General features: G+C 42.0%; 1 protein-coding gene across 18 annotated transcripts in view; it reads right to left on the bottom strand.

Annotated features, from left to right (window-relative positions):
- The window catches only part of FNBP1 (formin binding protein 1), a 134,936-nt gene that overhangs the window by 5,136 nt on the left and 104,759 nt on the right, over positions 1-25,041 (bottom strand). For 6 of the 18 annotated variants that reach the window (XM_067541972.1, XM_067541978.1, XM_067541980.1 and 3 more), the window contains 5 exons: positions 21,625-21,734; positions 17,944-18,076; positions 16,468-16,589; positions 15,059-15,198; positions 13,546-13,704 (listed from right to left, as the gene is read on the bottom strand). In XM_067541972.1, the coding sequence (XP_067398073.1) occupies positions 13,546-13,704; positions 15,059-15,198; positions 16,468-16,589; positions 17,944-18,076; positions 21,625-21,734 (664 nt within the window). Of the gene's footprint in view, positions 1-4,629; positions 8,109-9,124; positions 13,705-15,058; positions 15,199-16,467; positions 16,590-17,943; positions 18,077-21,624; positions 21,735-25,041 lie in introns of those variants that run through there. The other 12 variants (XM_067541973.1, XM_067541979.1, XM_067541981.1 and 9 more) reach the window with 4 other exon arrangements.

The following is a 25,041-nucleotide window of genomic DNA, read 5'->3' as shown; positions in this document are numbered from 1 at the left end:
AACTTGTAAACTAGGGAATTGTGGAGGGTGTTTTCTGAATGGAGCCCAGTGTGGAGTAAGGAGGTGGCGACTCACCTATTGGAATAGAGGCTGAGACTGAAAACACTTTAGAGCTGCCTTGCCCACGTCAGAAGCTTTTCAGTGATGCACTGCTTGGTGTAGCCTCACCCTATCAGAGACGGTTCCAACCAAAATCCAGCCTGCTCCTTCGCAAAGGAAGGCATTGAACTAAGATACTCCTAGTGATGGAAAGACCATTACATGGGACTGTACAGAGTAAATCATAAGGTTCTCAGCGCTGGCAGGCTAGAACTAGCAGATGTTGCATTACTGTTGAAGGAAGGGGGTGTTTCAGAGCCTGAAATATTTAGGAGGAAAATGCTTCAGTAGTTTAACTAGGCACAAACCTGTAGCTACTTGAAATAGTGTGTACAGTACTGGCCAAGCTGAGAAGTATTCGGTGGTAAATGTGAGAGACAGAAAAATGCTCTAGGATTTAATCTCTGCAGATTTTCATGGCAAGTGCACAAGTAATGCCAACCAGTTGCATTCTCTAGAGAACTCAGCAGTATCTTCAGAGTTTGAGTCTTCTGGCGAACATGAGCCTGAATCCTTGGCCAAGGATCACACAGGAGAGGGATCCCATGCAAGGATGGATTTATCATCTTTGTGCTCTTTCAGGTATGGGCTCATTTCCTGGCAGCAGAGTAGCCTGAATTGCTCTGAATTTCACCAGCTGCCCATAGCTTTAAGGAGTTGATAACAGCAGCTGGGGATCCAGCCCCATGCTGAGAGCCGTCTCTCCTGCTGATGGTAGAGACGGGTTGCATAATGACTGCTCTCTCTACACTGCGATAATCCTCCCGTCCCCAGTGATGCACGGTTTTGAGCAGCTCTGCGCCCATGGCGTGGAGCAGCTCCCGGGAGTTGGACTGAACTAAGCATTGGACTGCTGCCAGCCTGTGTCTGCTGTACAGCAGTGCACTTCAATTGCTCAAAAGCTAAACAGTTATTTTCACTGACAGTAGGTCTCATCAAAAGTAAAACTGCTGAACAAGCTTGAGCCAGTAGTGTCTTAATAACTGGGTCTAGCATGTAGTTAGTAAGGAAAAAAATACAGCTTTTAGTCCTCCAACTCTCTCTCATCCTCTCATAACCAGAAAACGAACTTTGTCCTGCAGGTGCTAAGGTTACGAAGTGGTTTGTGACCTTCTAAAGGTGTAATCAGTACATATTTCCTTCTCTTTGTGAGATTAGATTGGGTCTAGACAAACATTGCTAGTATTGCAAAGTCCTTATTGTACTAGACATTTTCTACTATTGCACTGTCCACCATAATAAAACTCAACACTATGTTATGCATCCACCCTTGACTTCAGAACTGGTCTGTGATCAAAGTTCTGACGTTCTTTGAGCAGGGAGCTGAAAAATGTATGGGGCCAAGCTGCTAATTGGAGCACAGCTGGCTTATTAGCTGCTCTTCGCTGCGTGACACCTTATTTGTCAATTGGATCCAAACCACCTCTGACTTTCCTCATGGCCACTTCCCCCTCCTGCTAGCCCATGTTCCCCTTTTCTTCCAGCTATCAGATTCTGTGTTGCCTGCATAAAGTGAGATTAAAGAGAAGGCTTTGTTCATTCAAGGTATGGAGTAGCAAACCTACCTTTTAAAGTTCTCCAGTCAGCTGCTGTGACGTTTATTCTTTGGTGGCTCTTACCTGTGTGTATTACACACTCTAGTAAAGCCGTCCTGTCCTCTGCTGAGAGCTGGCAAGGCTTACCAGCTGCCAGTGTTAGCCCCTCAGGAGCAGTTGCACACCTCCCCTCCTTCAAATGGCAGTGGTGGGTCTAACTAACATGCTGGGCACTGGCTGCCTGGTGCCATTCATCCTATGCAAATAAAAGAGGAGCTTTAAATACCTGTGAGTATTGTTTATTCCTCTGCTGGTAGCTTGGCTTCGACTCTGTGCCTTTTTACTTAGTCATTGTGAGACTTGCTCCGTTTCTGTTTGAAGCCAGCACTAGTAACAAGGGAGAACAAAGCTGTAACTCTAGCCCTCTGTCCTGCTGTGCTTTTATGGTCTCTCTCTGGCATCCCGACCCTCTCTACTGGATAGTTCGTGGGTGGAGACCACTTTGTAAATAATACTGACCTCGGGGTGGCCAGGGTTCCTCCTCGCTGCTGATGGACAGAAACAGCTGAGCTTCTAAAAGTAACACAGGAGGCCAGCTGTAAATAAAGATCTGCACTCTTAAAAAATGAGTCAACAGCTGGCCTGAGGCAGATGCCGTTACTCCCTCCTCTATTTTCACTGATGAGCCAGATGCTACTCAGCCTCCCTCTACATGTGAGCTCTGTAATAGCAAAGGCCCTCGGCTACTGCAGGAAGCTGATTGCAGTGCACAGGGGCTGGCCATGGCATCAAAGGAAAGTCTGCCAGAAGCCAGTCACAGTTTCGTGGAGAACAATGCGTTGAGCAGTAGCAGATTCAAGTTATGAAGAGAGGAAAAGGGAGCAAAATGTTTCAGGCTGGCATCCCCGAGCCATAAAGAAAAACTCTTCAAGTAGACGACAGCTTGATCAGGGCTGCAGCCGAAGGGCCTCGAGTGTGTTCCAGAGTTCGCTGGGTGGCCTAGATAGCTTGACTTTTAATTCACCAGCAGATGGCAGCATTCACAATTGTCAAAAATACTGCTGCTGTACATATGTATGTGCCACCACGTGGTCTGAGGTTTCTTTTTTCCTCTATTCAGGGGCTAGTCCTCCCTACTCTTACATTCTCCATAGAGAGAGACACAACATGCTGCTCTGTGTTTTGTACAGTAACAGTGGTTAAAATCTTAAATTCAGCTGTTTTGCTGAAGCAGTGATAGAGACACTATTTGCAGAAGGGGGAACTATCCATAGAGGATCATGTTCTAGTTACCAGCAGCTGAGCTTGTCTTCAAAAAGAAGTGAGAGGGAGCTGTGGTCCTACACCAGACACACGATTGCCATTTTCAATAGCTAAGGCCATACGAAAGGCACTAAAATGTGAAGCTTTAAGTCGAGACATGTTTGGTGCTTATGCACCCAACTCTGCCCTTCCTGTGTATGCAGTATAATACCAAAGTCATATGATCACAGCCAGGCTTGTGGCACAGGCCCCTTCCCTGTTCAGCGTGACCCATGGATGCACTGGTAGCACAGCAGCTTTTTTGTATTTTTTATCCATGCATTCCCCCTCTCCCCCTTGCCTCATCTACTCTGCACCATGTAACCTCTGAACTCCGTGAGGCAGGGGCCCTGTGGATTCCTGCCACGTATGCCTCACCTCTATCTCATTCAACCTGTGCATGGAATGAGGCAGGGTTTTTATGGGGAAAAAAATACACACAGCTTTTGTAAATGAAGCCTGCGCTGCAATGCAGCTGCACAAGTGGGCAGAGGTAAAATGCACAGGCAATGTTGAAATGGCCAGATTTTCAAGTCACTTTGCAGCTATACCAGGCTGAATGGTTTTTGGATGGAATTTCCTTGGTTGCTTTTAAAAGGAAAATTATCCAAAAAATTCCACTTTGCGACAGATTGCAGCAGAATACCAGCACACTGGGCGTACACACAGAGGCAAGGGCTCCTGGGCCCTGAGATGGGATTTATTTCTTCCACTTCCAGTTTCTATCCCAGAAGCACTTGCATTTTAAAATGTATTCCATTCAACTACTCTCCCACAAGTGCAAATTCAGTGGAACATGGACAGATCCATTCAGTGGCAATGGCCAGACAGTGACACATGCAGGGGCTGTGATGGCAGTGCAGTGACAAATTTAGTTCTGTTGGATATAAACTAGTGTTCGTGTGCAAAGTACATTTTTCAAACCTTAAAAGCAGCTAAATCAAGCCCACTTTTCGCTGGGCCATGACTCATCGACTAGGGACCAGATTTCTAAAGGTATTTGGGCGTTGCTGCATTCGGCATTGCAACACTTAACTGCTCTAGCATAAATGAGATTTTGGCTCCTAAATCAGGTAGGTATTGCAACGCTCAGTGCAGCAACACCTCATACCTTTAAACATCTGCCCTGTCACATTTCAGGTTCCCACTACCTGTCACTTAAGTGACAGAGCTCTTCAGGAAAAAAAAGGTATGTAAACACACACTTTTCCTACCAGAATAACTGCATTTTTCCTCTTCTCAAATGACTGAACTGTTTCTGCTCAAGCTCCCAAATAACCCGTTCTAAGACTCCATTCCATTCCAAGACCAGTCTAAGGTTCATGCATCCGACGAAGTGAGTGTCTGTCCACGAAAGCTTATGCCCAAATAAATGTGTTAGTCTTTAAGGTGCCGTAAGGCTCTCGCTATCATTCTAAGACTGACAACTGTACGAATTTCAGACCAAAAGTTTGATAAAATTATCAGCTTCTCAAACTGACCCTTTAGAGAGAAAACATTTAGGACACCTTCATCTAGGGAACGTTGTTCCTATTATCAGCACAAATTACTGCCAAAAGGTGCCTAGAAACCCCAGTCTGATGTAAAAATTCAAGTACTGTGAGTAAAAGTGTTCCTTCACCATCCCACGGCTTACAGCAACTATACACAAACATAACACTCAAACAGATTTGTTTCTACTCATTTGCCAAGACATGTTGCAGTTGAATATAAAAATCAGAAAACATCCAACAATTCACTGAGAATGCTGAGAAGAGACACTCAGAAGAGTTCCAAGCTTGTGAGTGACATCTGGGTAAAACTAGAAGTAACACAGTGGATTTCCCAGCTGCAGGTATGTGTGATAATGGCAGATGTATCACTGCACCTATAATACCCCAGCAAATTATAGCAGCAGCTCTCAGCAGGGAGTGGCCAGTTGGGCATGGGCCTTTTTTTTGTGAAGTTTTGCTTGCATCCTCTATATGATCAAGAGGGTTAAATGAAATGGCATGTCTGGAATTAAATTTTTGGATTTATTTAAATATGCAGATGACTTTTCATTCATGGTTACAAGGTCACTATTCGCTTTCCAATGGAAGCACTTTATTTGGTTGAATTCTGTCTCCAGAAATGAATAGGCAATACCAGAACCTTTTACATAGGCAATGAAATCACAACACTGAGATGCCACCAAAATCTAGAATTCAGTGCGCAAACACATACACACACACAAATAAAAAAGTGCTCAGCATCATGTTAAAATATAATTTGGCTTTTTTTTAAGTCTTTTGACACTTGAAGCAGGAAAAAAACCCAGTACGCATCAAACCAAAAAGAACTTTTGAAAAATACTCAGCATTAAACACAACTTTCAGTAAATGTTTTTCTTCTATATTTACAGATGTTAAGAAAGGGCATTAGAAACACTGTTTTGCTGGGGACAATGGTGAGATTCCATTTCATAGCGTGCACAATCAATCACACTTTTTCAGTGTGATCTTATTAAATTCAAGGAAAGTTTTTACAAACCACTCGTGTTTAGAGAGACCAGGTGGGTGAGGGAGTAGCTTTTATTGGACTAACTTCTGTTGGTGAGTCAAGCTTACACAGAGCTTTTCTTCAGGTCTGGCCTCACTCACCTGGTCTCTCTAATATCCTGGGACCAACACAGCTTCAACACCACTACATAAGTCATATGTTTAGTCTGTTTCAGCTTTTTGTTTGTTTTTAAAGTTAAACTCTATCACTTACCTACTTCTTATGCTGAATACACACAGCAGAAGAAAGAACTAAACTATAGTAGCTGACTGGTGGTAATTTGTTTCCTTGTCACAAGTTTTAAGGTCCAGGCTTTCTGAAATGTGGCATCAGGTTTATAAAAATTCCTGGCCAGTCTTCTAACACATCGCTGTCAAAGAAATTCAGTTGGCATGGCCAAAGCTAATGCTCCTTCTAAAGCACTATGTAGCAACACTGACATTGCAATAGTCCAAATGTTCCACAGAGGCTGACAATAATATACTGTCCACCTAGATTAAATATATAAAAGAAAACTTCTCTTTCATTTTTACATAGATGGCACAAAAAAGGGTGAAAGTCAGCTGATTCTAGCTGCTGATTCAACAGTGCATCAGACACAAAGGAATAAATACTGCAGCTAAAAATATTTGTAGATATTTTGCATGCCTATTGGCTGCTTAACCATCTAGATCCCCTGATAGAGATATGTTGATCTTGCAGTGCAAAAGACTCATCGCACACTCACGTCACAGCTCTGTGTATGAAGTTAAGAGCAAACTGGTGGATTTCATTGTGGTATTAAAGGCTCACGGATCTAAAGAGCTAAGTGAACACAGTAGCAGCAATGGTATGGATGGCAGTTTAGCTGATTTTGACCCTTCAACTGATAACATTGCAGCTGAAGGGCTTCAGAGTTTCTGAGTTTGTATCATCTGCTTAGACAATGCAGCCTTCTGACCTATGTTAACTTGATTCCAAAAAATGTGTTTTCTTGCTTGCTGATGCTTGTCATTATTAAGCATGATAAAGCAATAGCACTGTAGAAGTGAAGTACTCTACTATTAAAAATAAGTATTTTTTAAATTTTAAGAGGGACAAAGTTGTGAACGCAACATTTAACCTACCTTAAAAACAACCACCTCATCCTAAAATGGGAAGAACTAGGTGATTCCCTACATAAAGAGTGCATGATTCTTAGCTGCTATATTTTAATACGGACTCTGCTCACAAGAACGGGACAGCATTGCAGCACGCACAGGCCTGCCTGAAAACCAGAGCTGACAGTCTCATTTTAGGGCCACGAGCCATGATGGCATCCATTTTAATTTTCTCTTATTCTGGGCCTTTTATAAAAAATCCAGGGCTATTTCAAAAGAGCTGGGTATTTTCCCCAACTACTAAAACAGGCCTTGGAGAGCTGTTCTTATTACCCACTGGCTGCTGCTAGACAAAGTCTGAGGAGGTCTAGGATTACTGCAATACTCTAGTAATGTGAAGATTTTGGGAGAAAGAGGAGAGCGAGAAATTAATAGTTGTAGGAGCTTAGCAAGCAACCTAACCCCTCTCTAGGGAGTTTAGCTCCAGATCACTTGATGTCTGGAAGCAGCGTAACTTCCTTTGCACTAGATCAGGCACAAGCCACAGCACCGCCATCAAAATGTTTCTCCTTTAAATAAGATCTTATGACAACAGGATGGTCGATATTTGATGATGGACAAGTCAGAATTCCTGTCTGAAACTCCTGGGCAAAGGTCCAGTCTGTGTCGAGATGGAGGAGTGGAGTGGAGTGCAGGTTATTTTACTTATTTAAATGTAATGTCTGTTATTCAAACACACTGATGAGAGTGTGCAGGAGATCATGCAAAAGGAGAAGGCAGGTCTGAAATACTAAAAAAAACTGGAAAGAAATTAACAACGAGCTGCAAAGTGACGCGACCATTAGGAAGGTATGCGCAGGCAAGGCAACAGGGCGAGCATGCAGGCTGAAACAAGATTAAAATGGAGGTCTTGCTGATAGGGGAAATGGGGCTTCAAACCAAACTGCCTGTGTGTGTGAGAGAGTGAGCAGGAAAGCAAGCATACGTACATGAGCTGCTAGCCTGGCAGGACACAGCAAGGCCGATGAGGATTGAATTCTTACAGGGAGCACCAGCCATTTTTAAAAAGTAAAACCTCCTTCCCTAGCTGTCTGAAGAGCCTACCTGCAGGATTAGCACTAAAGGCACTATGTGAAATGCTGATGGACCATTGCATACATTCAGATGGACTGAGAGCCAAGGGAGGATAAAATCCCAACTGGCACATGCATGGGATTCTCTGGTTTCTCTTTGCATCCAAGTGCAACCAGCAGTTTCTGTCTGCTTGTGGGGAAGGTGGCGGTGGTTCTTGGTTATGCTCTGCGGAAGGGCAGTGCCCAGTTGGCAGAAAAATGGGGAAGGTCAATAAGTTAGTCTGAGCCACAAGAAGCATGCCATAAAAAAGAGCAAGCGGCTGAGTAATGTTGGGATGGAATTTAGATTTCAGTTTTTTCAAGTGCTAACTCCAGACCACACCAGGAGTCTGTTTATATGGGCGAATTTTAACTGCCTGCAGGGTAAACAGACCATTTGTTTCTCCTTCTGTGACAAGCTCGCCCCAGGTTCTTGCACCAGCACAAACACCTTTAGGAATCTAAAACATAAGAGACAAAAAGAAAGAGACTCGGGTTAGAAAGAGGCAGGGGGAAGGGCTCGCCTAAGAGTGGCACTGCTTGGGGGAGGTTAAAGGGCAAGTACAGCACCACTAACATTTATCAGGCTGCCTTATGAAAGGCACCTCTAAGTCAGGGACTCCCTTTGGCCAGAAGCAACCCTGTTTGTTCACAGTGTCAGCCACCATGAAGTGTACTTCCTCCTTGAAAATGAAAGTAATTCTGTCATGGGTGATCCCCAGCCTCAGGCAGGAGCTTTACCATGAGCACAGCTCTCCTCTGGTGACCACGCAGGATGCACAATTCAAGAATGGGTCCTCTCCAATGTGAGTCTGCATTGTTTACACCAGACGAAACAATTAGCTTGTATCTGCAGAGGAGCAGTGGGTGGATCTGTTCAGACTACAGCTCACGGTGACTATGAACTACTGGGGAAGGATAGCAGGGTAAACATTTTTATATCTGGGTGAGACATTTTGCAGTAGTTAAATACACGCATCCAAAGAAAGCTGATTGTTCATCAAGCAGTAAACAATCAGACCCTTCATCTCGATGGGAAGTTAAGAAAGAAACAGGAGGGATGCAAACATTCCTAGCTCAAATCTATGGTAAGGTACATTCTTATAAGCACACACTTCTGGCCCAGCTCCAAACTGTCCCCAAAGTTGAAAGGTGTTGGGATCCAGGGTTTTTTGGTTTGGCCCATTAGACAGAAGGACAAATGGTAATATCCCCCATATATGGGAGCATAATTTGAATCCAAAATTAAGGTTCAGGCCTGTCTCTAATTTTCATAAAGAAAAGGAAAAACAAGAAGAGAAAGGTAACATTTTAACAACACTGCAGCATGAGCTCTTTCTTAAAATGTAATCACATTCTTACTGTTACTGAAGTGCTTTTCTGAGTCAGCAGCAGGCAAAGAGAGTGTTTGGGCTATTTGTTTTGTATCGGAACAGGAAATCCACTTATGTGAATAATCATTAAAAAACCCCACAAGAATGAGAAAATAGAATGTTTATTAGAGGAAGAGATGGTGGTACAGCTAGCTACGAGGAGAGACCCAGTAGATGTGTTTTCTTTAAAGAATAAGAATAGAAAAGGAACAATCACATTGGCCAGAGATAAACTTTTAACACAGAACAAAAGTTGCTATAAAAGTCCAATCAGAGGCAGGCAGCGGGAAACAAAAAAAAGTTATCAATTTAACAAGATTTTGTCTTACTCAATGGTTATGAAAACAAAGATTCAGTTAAACAGCAAATAAAACCATTTATATATATATATATATATATAAAACCAAAAAAATCAAAATTCAAGTAGCTTTAGTTATTAAGTTACATTATATACAAATTATTATTTTTATGAGGAGTATTATGGACATATATTTAACAAAAGGAATTAAAATAAAAAAGATGTCATAATCCGGTTCATAATTACGGTCTCCTAAATATTTTGGCAAGCGTTAAGTAATCATATTATATATCCTAGATAAAAAGTGCTTCAGCGTGGTTTAAAAAAAAAATTAAAAAAATCAAGAACCTGGGTTATAGTGAATAAACAGCAGTGCTGCAACACTGCCAGAATCACAGAGCTGTCGACAAGAGATTTATTTACATACAGGGGGAGAATGGAACTCACAGTAGCAAGGCAACTGAAATACTAATCAGCCTGTGGCCCCAACATTTGTGTCAAGAAATAAAACCTCTTAGACAGACTCTGTTCATTGCTTGTCATGCAAACAGCCAGTATTTCTAGAGGAAGTGATGGCATGTTTGTTGGGAGAAGTTGGAGGTTACTCTAATATTAAGAGAGTAATTTTATGTAACTTCTTTTGATTATCAATCTTTTTCTCACAGCATTACTCAGTAAAGGACAGTTTTGTTCCTAAGAAGTACAATTTCTAGTAATGCACGAATTGCCAGACTGGATCAGACCAGAGGTCCAACTAATCTAGAATCTGACAGCTGTCAGTACCAGATACTTCAGAGGAAGGTGTAAGAAACCCTGCAGCAGGCAGTTCTAGGATAACCTGCCAAAAGAGGAATTTTATTCCATAAATTTTATTTATTTCATTCCCCCAATAAGAAGCCGTGAAACATAGCAGCACAGAAGTGTAGGACTGGAACGTACCTCAAGAGGTCTTCTAATCCAGTCCTCTGCACTCAAGTCAGGTCTAAGTATTATCTAGTATAAACATGAGGGTTTATAGCCAATCTATTCAATTCCTAGTTTGCACATGTACGAATCTAGCATTAATGGAAGCTGCATGTGTGTGTCACAAGGAGAATGATTGCTTGTGTATCATTTAAATTATATTACAAAGGGATTGGAATATTGTCTACAACTATTCTTTAGAACTGGGCCAAAACCTTAATTGGAAATGATGTACCTTTAGTTTCAATGGCTGAATGAACTGCACCTAACAAAACGTCCTTCCTTTTACAGGGCCATGGCATGTGCATTCATCTCTTCTAAAGAAAAGCTTCTGAAATACATCTCTTAAAATAATCGTAGAAGCAAATCAGCAGAACAAAAGGAGAACAGGCCTATGCAAACCTACTCAGGGATTTTTTGAAGTAATGTGTACACATCTGGAAAAAGCAAACAAGATAAACATTACTGGTTTTTTTGACCCTTCTTTTCTGGCCTACCATTTTAAGCTTAATAAATAGCCCTTACTCACATGAGCAGTCCCATTGAGTTCAATGGAGCTATTTATGTAAGGGTCACAGAACTGGGCCTTTTTCAGGTACCCATTCTGTCAATTGTAGGTGTAATAAATGTATTTAATTGGTGTGAAATCAACCTAATTTCACTTTGTTTAATTAATATTTAGAGGTGTTTGCTACCCATTCTCCTTAAACAAAAGAAGAATGCTGCAAAAAAAATAACGCTGCAAAAATTTGTAAGGACTTTAGTTAACGGGTCTGTTGTGTTTTTCATTTTAATTCTTCAATGGACAAATGCAAACACTTCCACTGATACGGTATCAGATCCAAATGAGATATTATGCCAAGTCTAGTGGCAGTAGGCCTACTTTGTTTTTTAAATTCAGTGAAAGTTCCCTGAAACACTTAAAAGTGATATCTTAACAGCCATGTTTAAGGGTGATTCTTTTTATAGATTTTAACCAAATCAAGGAAATGAGTTAGATCCTCAAAGGTGACTTCCACTGAAACCACTGGAAGTTAGGAGCCATAACATCTTTGATGATATGGGCCTTAAATAGTACTTTTACTGACTATTACAGCTGTACATGACATTATATTTTCTGTTGTTGTATTTACTGAAATTACATGTATATTTTCTTTAAATAAAACACTCAAAGAGAATTAGGAAAAAAATTAAGGAAAGTTAAAAAATTAGAGCCAACCAAATGGCCAAAGGCTGGAACAGAAATGATTGCAAGTCTGTCACTAACTCCTATGGAGCACACACAATATGCAAGATGATACAGAGTTGTTATTACTATTTGCACAACGCTGCCAGTGTACTAGATTCTTTGCTAGGTGCCAACTCTGAGCTAGGACTGGGAGATTCCTTCAATAGCCTCATACACTGGGGTGAGCTAAGGACAAAGTGGCAGCCTTTACTCACAATTTTCTTGCTTTTGCTGGTTTCAGTCAATATGAGCGTTTCACTCTACCCTTAGACACATGGGCATGCTCTGCTGCATATTCCACCAAACCTGCTGTGGTGCTCCTGAGCAGCTGGCTTCACAAACTGCTCCGCTGGTGTCTATGCATGCCAGCGTATACAAGGGCAGGGGGGAACACTTGTTATTTCGAGGTAGGTTTTTAAAATGTAGTAGCCTGTCAGTTTCTGTTGGCCCTCTTGGAAAGCAAGGAATTTTGCAGGACAGAAATTAAGTCTAGATTTGCAACTACCACTGTGCATGAAGCAGGCAGCACTTGTAGTCCGTTTCCATACCAGATAGCACAAGGGTAATAACAGGATATCTGACTTTGAGCTTTCAGTCTTTCTCTGTATAAGGAGTAGGCAGCTCTTGCATTCTGTTTTATCCCACTTTACAAGGGTAATGAGCAGATACAGGACGCTGAGCTTTCTGCAGACTATCTTGGTGAAGGAAGGGATCTAACTGACCCTATCTTTGCCAATGCAAACAGAAGACCTCTGGATTATGGCAAGATCAAACAACAATCCAGGCTTTCATTTCAACAAGAAATGGCACCGCGTTGCTTGATACTGAACCAAGGAAAAGTGAATTAATAAAGTTGTGGGGTTTTATGCAGGAAGATCTTCTATTTCTATTGCCTACAGTCCAGCATGAAAGTTACAGCTTCCTTTTAAAAGGGACAAAAAGACCTGGTGCACAGAGAATACTTAGTCTCTATGAAAGAAGACGACAACCTGCAGGATTAAATGATTGAAAAGTCCATGTGCTATTTAACAGTGAATGTCAAAATTGTCCTGATTTGAAAGAGGATGTCCCTCCATCGGGGATGTAGCCTCTTTAATTGCTCACTGGGCTACATCAGCAGGGAGACACTTGCAGGGAGCAGCATAACATACCCTGATTGTGTACACACACTTTTCACTTACACAACATAGGCCCTCAGTCATGAGGTGTAAATAGCAACAAGGGAAACAGAACAAAAGGCATGAATCCAGGCTTGGAAATATTCCGCTGATTGTACGTGAGCAGAGGAAGAAGCAGCTAGCTGGGCTGTGCCCCTGTAACAACAACATATGCCCCAAAAAGAATTTTCTGAACTGTAACTATGGAGAGGGAAATTCTAGTCAAATACCATCATTCTATTGATTTACCAAGGATGGTGGGGTGTTTTGTGGTTACATTTTGGATAGATCTCTTTCTCCTTCCCACAAATACTAAAAAACTAAATAATGATTCCTGGCTCAATTTAAATGGCCCACAGAGAGTATATTAGGCTCTGAAAAGCTGCCATGTTAAAAGATAAACAGCACCCTAAATTATTTCATGTATAACATTTCATGGAGTCAGTGTGGAATAAATAGTTTACTTCTCACTATGGCTGAAATGTAGCTATAAAGTATCACCTGGATACCTAGAGAAGACACATAGTTATTAAGAATGACCGTATAGTCCCCACTTTGAGCTGGGTGGTAGATTGGCGGTTATCAGTAGCTGAGCTCTACCATGGAAGGCTGTCTCAGCCAGAGAAGGCTGGGTTTTTCCCCTATTGTAACAGTTTTATCCCACTCAGTATCTCCTTAGCTGACCAATCAAAATCAAATTTTTACAATGCATAAAGTCATATGAGTCCGTTATTTAAGTGTATGAAATAATGCACTTTGTGGCATTATGCAGTCCTTAAAAAGGCTCTATCTGCAACACAGAGCAGTTTCAGGGTGGGATGTCCCTATGAAAGCAAGCAAAGTAATAATAAAAAGGGTATTAAATGTAAGTCATAGCACCTTTGGCATTTTTGTCCAAATAGACTTCGACATAGGATGTAGGGACATAACCCTCCTCATCTTCATTTCTCCGGATTCGCGTCCACCCATCGCCTTTGTCTTCCTCTATTACATAGAGCATTTCGCCTTCTGCTACTGAAATTGTGCCTTCATTCTGACCTGAGAGAAACAGTACACAGTAGTTTAGGATTTCCTGTCCAAGGGAGAACATACAGACCCGACAGTGGCAAACTCCGCCAAGGTACTGAAATATAACTTCCTTTAAGCATGAGCAGCATGAATAAGATAGCAATAATTGGGAGACAACAGCATGTTCTCAAAGAACGCTACATCAGATCTGTAATAGAAAATTTCAGTACAGCCAACAAGTAGACACTGATGCGTCATGAAACTGGGCTTCCACTGAACATCTTTTAATTAGTATTGAATATTCAGCCTTTACTGTTATTGCTCTGAGATGCAGTGTGTTTATTTACCATATGCAGGGTAAATTTACTAGCCTCTGTCTAGCAGTGATGAGAAGGTCTGTTCATCTGCTCTATATCTGAATTCTGTACTTGTAAATTAAATAATCCTTGCATAAAATATATTCCTTACACTCCGAACAGTTCATTTAATACAGCTCTCCCCAACAAACTATCCAGTAGAAAGTAAAGAGCTTGGGAAATAATGTGGGCCAAATTTTGCAACCATCAAAGTTGGTAGGAAAATTTCAGTTGGGATGCCATTTCCTCCTCTTACACAGACTCCGTGTGTGATCTTGGGCAAGTCATTCTAGTCTCCGTGCCTCAGTTCATTTATAAAATGGAGATAACAACAGATCCTTTTTCTCAGCCTTTGTCCATCCTATCCATTGTAACAGGGTTGGCCTGAGAGTCCCTTTGTGGTCAGAAGTCACTCTGCAGTGCCCTACCTCTGTTTTCCCCACTTCAGGGCCCACTTACAGAGACTTCACACACTTGTTCTGTGGTCAAAATACCCCTCCTTGACCTTGAGGTCTGAGTTTATTCACAGAAAATTAATTTGGGACTTCAAGTTTATTTTGAGTTTAGGTCCAACAAACAAACAAACATTTCTCTTCCTACTCCCAGGTCTTTCTGCCTGGAGAGCTCTGCACTCTTTTTCCTGCTTGCTCACAAGCGCTCCTGTCTTAGCAGGCTATGCCCAGCGCTTCCTAGCTCGAGTCTTAGTTCCAAATCCCAGAACTCTGCTGGAACCTGCTCACTCCTAGCAGTCTCTGCTCTCCCAGAGCATCCCCCCATGCTGCAGCTTCCAGCAGCTCTTTATAGGGCAATCACCCTCTCAGCTTTGCCTCCCTCAGTAAGCAGGGCTGGCTAGACCCAGGCTCTCCCGCTCTGACAGGACAAGGCACATTACATCCATTTCTGCTCTTCACAGCTCCTTTTCTACATGTGAACAATGCCTAGAACAACAGGGGGCCTCTGGATGCTACATGTAATATAAATAAATAATAAAGAAGTGAAGTGAAATGGAAGCTGAGGGTTAGTGGTACCTTCAAATGTATAGAGAGCTTTACACGTTCCTATGGTAGGGAGTGGTTCTTCGTCATCAAATTCATCATCAAAATCTGTCACTGGCACCTTCATTTCACTCTCCTGACTTTGCTCCTCTGTGTAACTGCCATCTGGGCTGCTCAAGAAAGGAAAATATACGGCAACTATAGCAACCAGCTTCAGGAGCAGTGTGACAAGAAAAATGCATCTGCCAGAAACTCAGCTGTGGGAAGTTCAAGGCCAAGTGAGAGGTTGCAGTGAGGGCCAATTTGGTAATTTAGATACACATTCAGCAAGTGCCATTATCAGTCATTGCATGTCGAGCCTGATGCGGGAAATCAGTTCAGTCAACTCCTCCTGCCAAGTCCTTTCAAATGCACCTCTCTCACTTACCTTGCACAATAGCCAATGCAGTAGTTCTTTATACTACTGCATAAAGACTTGCTGCATGTTCAGAAAGGCTGTTCCAATAAATATACAGGGGGGAGGGGTATTGCTCAGTATCTTCTGCGCATTGGAAGATGGCCTTTTGGGCACTCCCAGAGTTTTTGGGCACCTGGATATTTCCCTTTTTAGTTTTCAGGTTATTTCCATTAGTGGTGTGTAACGTCTGAGAACATTATATGCAATGAAATAGTTCTAGCCCAGCCAGGATTAGAAGTTTCCTGAGACAGACAGACAGAGAGATTTCCAGTCCAATTTTCCATTCCCAAGAGTTTGGAGAGGTCTTTACTGGGAAAAGATGGGATAGCATCCAGAGTGGTGTGGCTGGTAACCACCCCACACAACATCTTTGTCTTCCTGCATGGTAATTATTCCACACAATTCAAGGACCAAGTTCTGCCTTCAGGGACACAAACATATATCTGGAGGAACTGGAGTCAGTGGAGTTATTCTGGATTTGTACTAGCATAACAATATAGAAACTGGCCCCGGTCTTCAATCTGCTCTTAAGGGCCAAAATTCGCTCCTATTCCGAAGGCCAGAATGACACCTATGCATCACTTACATCCCACTTAATGCCCTAAATGAGATATGAGTGGTAAACAGGCCTTGTGCTGACTCCCTGCACAGGAATGAATTTTACCCTGTGTGCAGGTTTGGAAGTTACAGAACAAGATTGGGCTCTAGACCTGTTAATGTTGTTCCTGGAAAACATTCACTCTCTTTGCATTGTCCCAATTTTTGCTGTGGCAAATTAGAATTTTCTGCATCAAAATATGGAATTACTTTCTCAGGGTAGCATCTGCAGTCTCATCATGAATTAGGCTTGTTGCATGCAGAATTTACACATCTATTGCTGCAGCATGACAGCCTCTTGTAAAGAAGAATTTGCCTCTAATGAAATCAAGGGAGGTATAACAGCAACTAGCATGCTATCCTGGACAGCTCTATACAGATACTGTACCTCTCCCGGTCCTGTGCACAGTTATTGACTGCCGAAGTGTTTTGGGTTTCATACATCTCACTCTGTCGTCTAGTCTGTTCAGTCCGCACAGGTAGCCTACCTTCAACCTCAGCCAGCCAGCCCTGTAAACAGAAAGCAACAGGTTTCATGTGCCTCCTTAATGCATCATATAGCCAAGAGTTTGCTCTTACTTTGCCTGTTTAGATACTTGAACCACCAAACTATAGGCAAACAATCAACTAGCATAAACACTTAAATTGACTTTCAAACTGCTGTCATCTGAAGTGAGGTGGGGGGGTAGATTCTGCATTCCAAATCTGTATTTAAAAATAATTATATTGCCAAAAAGGTATAGGCTGACTCAAAACATTGTGTGAGCCTCCACTGCTGGCTTAGCAGCAGTCGTTTACTAGAGCTGGACTGAAGTACTGCTGGTCTAGGAACAATGAAGTAAACAGAAAGAAGCCATGATAACTTCAGAAACACAGAAGCACACACACAAACATCCATTATTGCCAAATGGAAAAGGACAATAGTTGGGAGGAAAGGAAAACTACCAGCTTTCAAAGGGGCTTCACAAGCAATAGAGAGTAAAGCAAACAAATGTGACAAGCATCCAGAATTAATTGGCTGTGTGCACCGAAATCCACTACATAATCTATAGAGCATGGAACGTAATCCTTCCCTGTCCTTATAATTCTTCTGGTGTAATTACAATAGTTTCTGTTTATAATAGGTTCAGTTATTTCAACTATTCTTCATACTCCAGTGTCTGTGTATCTTTAAAATGCTTTCTGTTAACAGCAGAGATTATTCCTTAAAATGTGCTTCATCTCATGGTTTCTATCCAGCTCTCAGACATTTAGATAGCACTCTCCATGGATCCTCATCACATCATAGCAGTTTCTTTAGACAATAATGTGTATCACAATTGATTTTTTTTCATCCTGTTTTGGATTCCCACAAGATCTGGGAGGGGGTTGGGTGGAGATTAAGCTTTTGGAGCCCATCAGTTTGTTGGTTTTTGTTTTTGTTTTTTTACCATCAGCAGATATCAGACTGGGATGATGCACCTTCAGGTGTGAAACGATAAAGTGGAGTTTTTCTGAGCTCTCATCTGGTATCTATGTTTTCTGAGAGGCATTTAAAACCTGATGTTGTTGCAAATGTAAGAGTACCAGGGCATTTCAGGGCATTCTCCTGCCTCCCCAAACTCTATATAACTCATTTTCTGTGACAAATTACAGAAAAAAATCTAGTAAAATGACAACTACAAATGAAGGATCCAGGACTTATTTATGCTAAAAGGTGGCTCTAAGGCTCCAATTCAGCAACATACTTAAATATTGCCTAACTTTAAGCACTTGCTTAAATCCATCCCTGTTAAGCATGCACTTAAATGCTTTGCTGAATCAGAGCCTATTTGTTTAAAGCTACCATCATGGAAGTGCATTAGCACTTAAATTCTTTCCATACCTCAAATTTCTGGGCCTCTAGTCGCAACTTTTCTATATTTTGTCCCAGTTCAGCTAATTTGTGATCCACGCTGGCTGCATCTCCCATCTGTGGGTTCTTGATGTAGACATCTTTCATTTTTGTTAAGGCATCTCTGTGAGAAATAAGGAAAATGCAACATAGGTAAATCTGGCAGCAGCTGGGTGTATAAATCCCTCTGGGGAAATCAAAAATTTCCAAACCCATCATTTTGAGTCTGTGTATCAAGCACAGCAGATTACAGGTGTAACAAAATGGGGATTGAAACCATACCAGGGTTTTTATTTTGTTTAGAGCCATCCATTTACTAATTAAAGATCTCCCCTTGATGTACCAAAGTTGTCTGCATGGAAGAGAGTTTATAAACTATCAGGCATTGTAAGAACTGGATATAGCTTTTAGCAACAATTTGTAAGACCTGAGACACTGTACTGTGTATAAACTTGATTCTTCCACTTGTAATCATGTTGAGCCTTACTCCACAAGTAGCCCATAGGGTTTTTTCAGTGTAAGTAAAGATGGCAAAATTAGCTCTACGAACAAATCATTTCCAAGAGTGGCATAAGAAAGGTACTGAGCCAGTGTAAACACGCAGGATTAGATTCAGAGTAATATTAATGGGAATTGGGTGTCCAAATTTCCAGCCTTAATAATCAGAGGAAAGGACTGAATTCTTGGACTAGGACATTTTGGGGGAGGAGATGGGGAGATTCAAGGTGTGGAACTGTTTTTCACTCTCACATTTTCCACTAGTTAGCTTTGGGTTTCCACTACTAAACTTTGAGGAAAGATCTTGCTGAAGCTTCCACAGCTTTCCACAGCCAAAGAATGGCCTCCGAGCTCAGTAAATAAATATCTTCCCAGCCTTATGGACATATTAAAGTGCTTTTCTCATCACTCCACATCCTGGGCTGAATGCCATTTTAGAGAAGAGGCTAAAGGCTTGGAGGTGGGCATTCCAGTAACAGAATGGAGTGCTAACCAGAAACTCTCACTCTGCCTATTGCATTTTGCTCACTTTAAGAATATGCAACATAATTTACTCCTTATCAGCAGGGATCCTAATTTTCCATGGTAACCCCCCCCAATTCTCCAATAAAAAAACAAAAATCTGCATTTTCCCACAATTAAAATGAAATCTAGCAACCCGAGCCCCACCACCCGGGGCTGAAGCATTAATTTTTCACATTCCTGTGTGCGCGCTGTTTTTATTTTTTCACAAAATGTAAAAACCAAAGATTCTCTATAAAGCTGCAAATTCCATGGTTTTTTTTGCTTTTTTCCATGGCAAATGGATTTCTAGGATGCCTACTGATCAGTTTATTTCACACTATTCCACTACTGAGACTGAAACTAAATTCGGAGGGTTTGGCTTGGCAACAGTGTAGCAACAGATGGACCTTAGGTCACATGATGTGACACTGTGGCTAGTTAAGTTATGCAGCATTTTGAGGTTGTGTTAAGGCTATATACATATTTCGTATAAACTCAGGTGCCAAATGCCTAGGATCTCATTGGTGGTGCTTTTGGGGCATAATATCAGAAATTGAGATCACAAGGCCAATATTAATGTGCTACATGCCTTCCTGTGCTCAACTAGAAGGTATGTCTTGCAGAGTCATCTTATGTGTTGCACTTGACCTGAGGTAGGTTGAGGATGAATTTTAAGAGGCTTTTCTCTGTGGAACAAGCAGTATTTTAGGATTCAGAAATGAGTTGATGTATGAGTTGAGTTCTCATTACTGATGTGCCTATTCAGCATTGCTCCAAGCATTATCCGAATCAAAGTCCCACAATCCAAGTTATAGCTCTTTTTATTTGAGAGGTTCCCACAAAATCCTTGACAATTGCAGCCCTGTGTCTGATTTTGCTTTGTGCATGGAGAAAGAGGAAAAAGGAGTGGGTGGCAAGGAAGTGGGACTGTTCTGTGTTTGGGGCCCTTAAGGGCATTATTTCACATTTTAACTCATTCCGTGTGTCTCTGACTGTTGTTGTTAGTACCTTGTTCACCAGTCTTATCTATCTGTCTAACGTAGTCCTCACTCTGCACTGATTTCATGTATGATCTTAATGTTAGGTTATGCTGAAATCAATTAAAAAAGTTAAGGGTAAAGGGAAATCTATTTAAGGAGAAATACTTTAGCTACAATATTACATAAAGGGAACATGTGACACAAAAGTAAACAGCTATCTATAGGTCTCCTTTCTTATATGAAATAGGAGTTAACATCCCCATATAATTTATACAAATTAGCTGTGGATTGATTTTTAACAGGGTTATCAGACCAACATTAAACACGTACTTTGTGAATACAAAAAAAAAAAAAAAAAAAAAAAAAAAAATTGGTAAAAATGCAAAATGAAAGGCCAATCCTAGACTCTCCCTATACTGCCCGTATCCCTAATCTTGAAATATTATTTTGAAAAGGATAGTAAAGCACTCCTGTCTGTTTGAAATGTGTAATACATTGAATTTCTAAAGTCATGGCAGTAGCCAAGATGTGAATGAACATAGAAATATGAGTGGTCAGAACCAATCAATATAAAAGGAATCACTTGAAGTGCTTGCTTCTCAGCTAGGATGACAAATGAAGTCTCCTAACAACAAATGTGCAAAAGCGCAAGAATCATTAGCTCTTCTGCTTCCAGGAAATGGACATTGGAGAGCAGAGACTTTTAAAATGGGTACAGATGGATAATCTCACACTTTTGTCAACACTGCTCTGCAGATAACAGTTTCTGTTATTAGGGATCTCACTAGTGCATGTGATTCCTAAGCCTAAAAAGCACAAAAGATTTTGGCTAAATTCCAAGAGCACTGTACCATACTATGTTAATGCTGGATTTGCCCTCTACTGGAGGACTGTATCTTGCATTACAGGGGAATGTGTTTGATAATCTAGGAAGTGTTTTCCATCTTTGTTATAATTCTAAACTCATGAGCAATAATGAGACCCCAGAAATTAAAAGCTTCCAAGGTTGCCTTTCACGGGTTTGATACATTTACAATAAACCACCTGCTTAGTGCTGAGTGGTCTGTGATTTCAGTAATCCTGAAAGACATGGTGGTTTGGCTAAACGAACAGATACGGACCTTGTATTAAGATACCTTGCATTAAGATACTTTAAATATCTGTGCTGATTCATATTCAGAGGCAAATACAAAGTATCTGCAATTCCTGCCTGGCTCAGAGGTACATGATTGCTCAGTTTTAAAGGGCTGGTAAACCATGCAAGAAAGGAAGAAAAACTGTGGTGGCAACATCTACACAAGTCATTTAGATTATTGTGCTATTGCCTTAGTATCCTGATATAGCAGTGATGGAATGCATTGCGAAAATGGGTGGGTGGGATAGACAGATAACTAGCAACCCTTCCCTCCGTTCCTTTTGACCTTCCCTGTGTGTAGGTCAAAATTAAATAATTAAACTTCAGAATTTAGACAACAGGGGAATTTTAGCTCTTCCCCTGGGGTGTTTTTAGTCATCTAGTGCCCTTTGCATTTTCTGTTCCAAGAGCATCATATTAAATGGTGATTCACAGGGCATGACGTACTACCCTTTTCTTATCTGTGAAAGAAACAGCTTGCTAATGGTGTTTCAGACACTTCTGTTCTGCTAAATGAAAGTCTTTTTCTAAGTATTTTACAGTGGCTGAACCTACCTTTGATCCATCTCCTTCTGAATGTCTTTGTTTAGCTCATCAACCTTTTGCTGGAGTTTCTTTCTTCTTTGCTCAGGTGGGAGATTGCTGAAGTCCTCTGGTCCTCCACCCTACATACAGAGTGGGAGGAGAGAAAAAGGCAAATGAGAAACTGAAAAATTCTGATCCATCTTTCAAAGTTCTACTTTGAAAACAACCCACAGGAAAATCTGTGCAAAATCACCATGATCTGAAACATTTACATGCATTATCTTTAGATCCTTAAAGCCTTGAATAGGTTGAGACCTGAATGCTTGAAAAACATCCCATTACAAATCAGATGGGGAACTCTTGCGCAATTGACTAGGGGTTTCTAGAGCCAGCAGCAGGGCACTCAGTGCACAGGACTTTCTATCATGAAACCTGCTCCCTTCCTTCTGCTGTTTGCCATGGCCAGAGTTTCACACCCTTTAGGGGATCACGTAAGATGCGCTTATGCAGCCCAGCCTGGTTCTAATTGCAGAGAGTCAGTGCGGAGTTATTTTTAGCCTGGCAGTTGAATATAGCTATTGATCTCATGCAGGGTGGTTTATTTGGCTGCCCCAAGGGGGTAGCTTTTACAGGCCTGTTTAATTTATAGCTCCTCTCTAGTGCCCAGATGTAATGGGCACTCAAGACATTTTTAAACAAAAATGAACCTGGAATTCTCCCTAATTAAGGAGCAACATAAATCACACGTAATTTCCATGAACTCCCTCCATTTCTTATATGTCATTTACATACTAATAGCTTATTGCTTTTATAAAAAAGATGACTGCACCAATTCTATTAGCTATGTGGAAGTTCACACGGGGTGAAATTCACCCTGCCTGGAGTAACAGCACAAAGCCTTGTCATCAGTTAGATCCTTCTTAAGCTGCTCATGTGCAGTACAGCCCTGGTGCCAGCCACTCGCACATGGGTGAATTTCACTATCAGGAGAAAGCCTCTCTCACCATATGGAATCAGGGGAAATTATTTATAATGATGGACACCTAAGACTCCATCTCTTGCCAGGGGCAGTTGAGAAGAAACAGAGGACGGTTAGCCCGCGCGTGCTAGCTAGCCTCGTGGTACAACATGAGGAGAGACTGTGCATGTGTGGGCCCAACAGACACGGCTACCAAAGTTCTCTGATCAGCAGCGCAAGGATGCAGACACTTCTACAGTGGAGCACCCATAAGGACACTTCCCAAAGAAGAATCAGGGGAAATTATTTGAAAAGAACCTAACAAGAGTGTCATTCCTGAGCCACAGACGGCAGCAGCCACAGAAAAACAGACAGCAGAAGACTGCCAGCCAAGAAACTTGGGACCCTAATGCTGAAAGTTGTGAATCTGTTTCCATGCCAATTTACTACCACACTGAATTTTATCTAAGGGTATGTCTACACTGCAGAGTGAAGTCGATTTATTTTAAATCCATTTTCACCCGCCAAATTTTAGAAGTTGCAGGAGCATGATCACACCACACCCATTGCGTTGGGGGACTGCATCCCCACTAGCCATGCTTGGGTCAATATCAAAGCAGTGCATCATGGGAAGCTATCCCACAGTGCAGCTAGCCACAGAGGCTTTTGGGAAGGTTGTCATTCTCCCATGATGCAATGTGCTCCCTCCCCCTCCTTTCTTGTCCCGAACAAACAGACTAATGCTTTTTCCCACCATTTTTCTAAGCCTTTCAATCTCTGCCGCGCGCATGCCATTGCTGGAGAGGAATGGAGCCCGCTCAGATCTGCACTATCATTGTGACCGTCACAAACACTTCACATCTTATCACGCAGTATTTTCAAGGGTGAAACAGGGGCCGCAGCACTGAAAATTGTGATGTTACTCAAGAAGCTCTGCTACAAGCCATTGAACAAAACAATTCCCATTTGCTGCTGGCTGTCACACACCATCTACAGTCAGTGGAGCACCGCTTCTGGTCCCGGGAAACAAGCAGTGACTGGTGGGATTGCATTGTTATGAAGGTGTTGGATGATGAGCAATGGCTGTAGAACTTTCGTATGCGAAAGTCCACTTTCTTTGAACTCTGCGCAGAGCTGTCCCCAGCCCTGAAACGCATGAATACTCGTTTGAGACTGGCTCTTGACAGTGGAGAAATGGATGGCCATCACTCTGTGGAAGCTAGCAACACCAGACTGATACCAGTCAGTTGGGAATCAATTTGGAGTTGGTAAATCCACCGTGGGAACTGTTTTAATACAAGTTTGCTGGACCATCAACAGACTTCTGCTAAGAAGGGTAGTGATTTTGGGAAACGTGATGGACATAGTGGATGGGTTTTCCACAATGGGGTCCCCAAACTGGAGGGGGAGGCAATAGTTGGCACACATATCCCTATGTTAGCACTGGACCACCTAGCCACAGACCACCTTCCCTGACCAAAAAATAAATATTGGCAATGTTGAAATGGCAATAATGATCCTTGGAGACCCTGCGTACCCATTGCTCCCTTGGCTGATGAAGCTGTACACCGGGCACCTGGACAGCGAGAAGGAAAGGTTCAGTTATAGGCTCAGCGAGTGCAGAATGGTCACGGAACGTGCATTTGGACGTTTAAAGGCTCGCTGGTGCAGTTTACTCACTAGACTAGACCTCAGTGAAAAAAATCCCAGCAGTTATCTCTGCATGCTGTGTGCTCCATAATGTCTGTGAGACAAAGGGGAAGAAGTTCCCGCTGGGTTGGGTCATGGAGGAACATAGGCTGGCTGCCAATTTTGAGCAGCTAGACAGCAGTGCAATGCTGAGAGCCAACCATAGAGTGCTGCGCCCCAGGGAAGCCTTGAAAAATCAGTTTTGCAGTGAGACCCAATGTTTCTGAAAAATCTGCATCATCTCTTCCCATCCCCCACCACTACAGCACTGTGCTACTGCCCCCCTCTCCCCATGCGCTAATTCCCATGGTCTCAATAAAGAAAGAGTAATGATCTTTAAAGCAGTAAATTTTTATTGTTGGTCGTTTACAGTGGTGGGAAAGGAAGTTATTTCAACACTTTGCATGCATTGTAATGGGGCTGTGAGGGGACAAACTTTCAATGTGCAAACAGCAAACTTTCAATGTGCAAACAGCAAACACCACAGTCCCATTTCTTAAAGAGGCCGGCACCTCTTTCTGTTCTGCTCCCCTCACTCGGCATGGAGTGGAGCACGTACTGCACCCTGCTCAACCTCCTCCTAGATCGCTTTGGGGGTGGGGGCTAGGAAAGAGTGTGTGAGCTGAGAGTTTTGCAGGGGCTTCAGAGGGAGTCTATCCTGCCACTGCTCTTCTTGAAGCTCAACCAAACACCTCAACATGTCCGACTGATCCCTCATTATTCGCAGAATCTCATCCTGCGTTGCATGCTCATGTTCTTGCTGCCTTCCTGTTCTCCATGACCATGTCCATTTTCTCCGA

Source organism: Emydura macquarii, unplaced genomic scaffold, assembly GCF_026122565.2.
Source record: "Emydura macquarii macquarii isolate MOO-44397 ecotype Brisbane River unplaced genomic scaffold, CSIRO-AGI_Emac_v2 contig_691, whole genome shotgun sequence".
Classification (NCBI taxonomy): Eukaryota; Metazoa; Chordata; order Testudines; family Chelidae; genus Emydura; species Emydura macquarii.
This window is presented reverse-complemented; position numbering and strand designations above follow the sequence as displayed.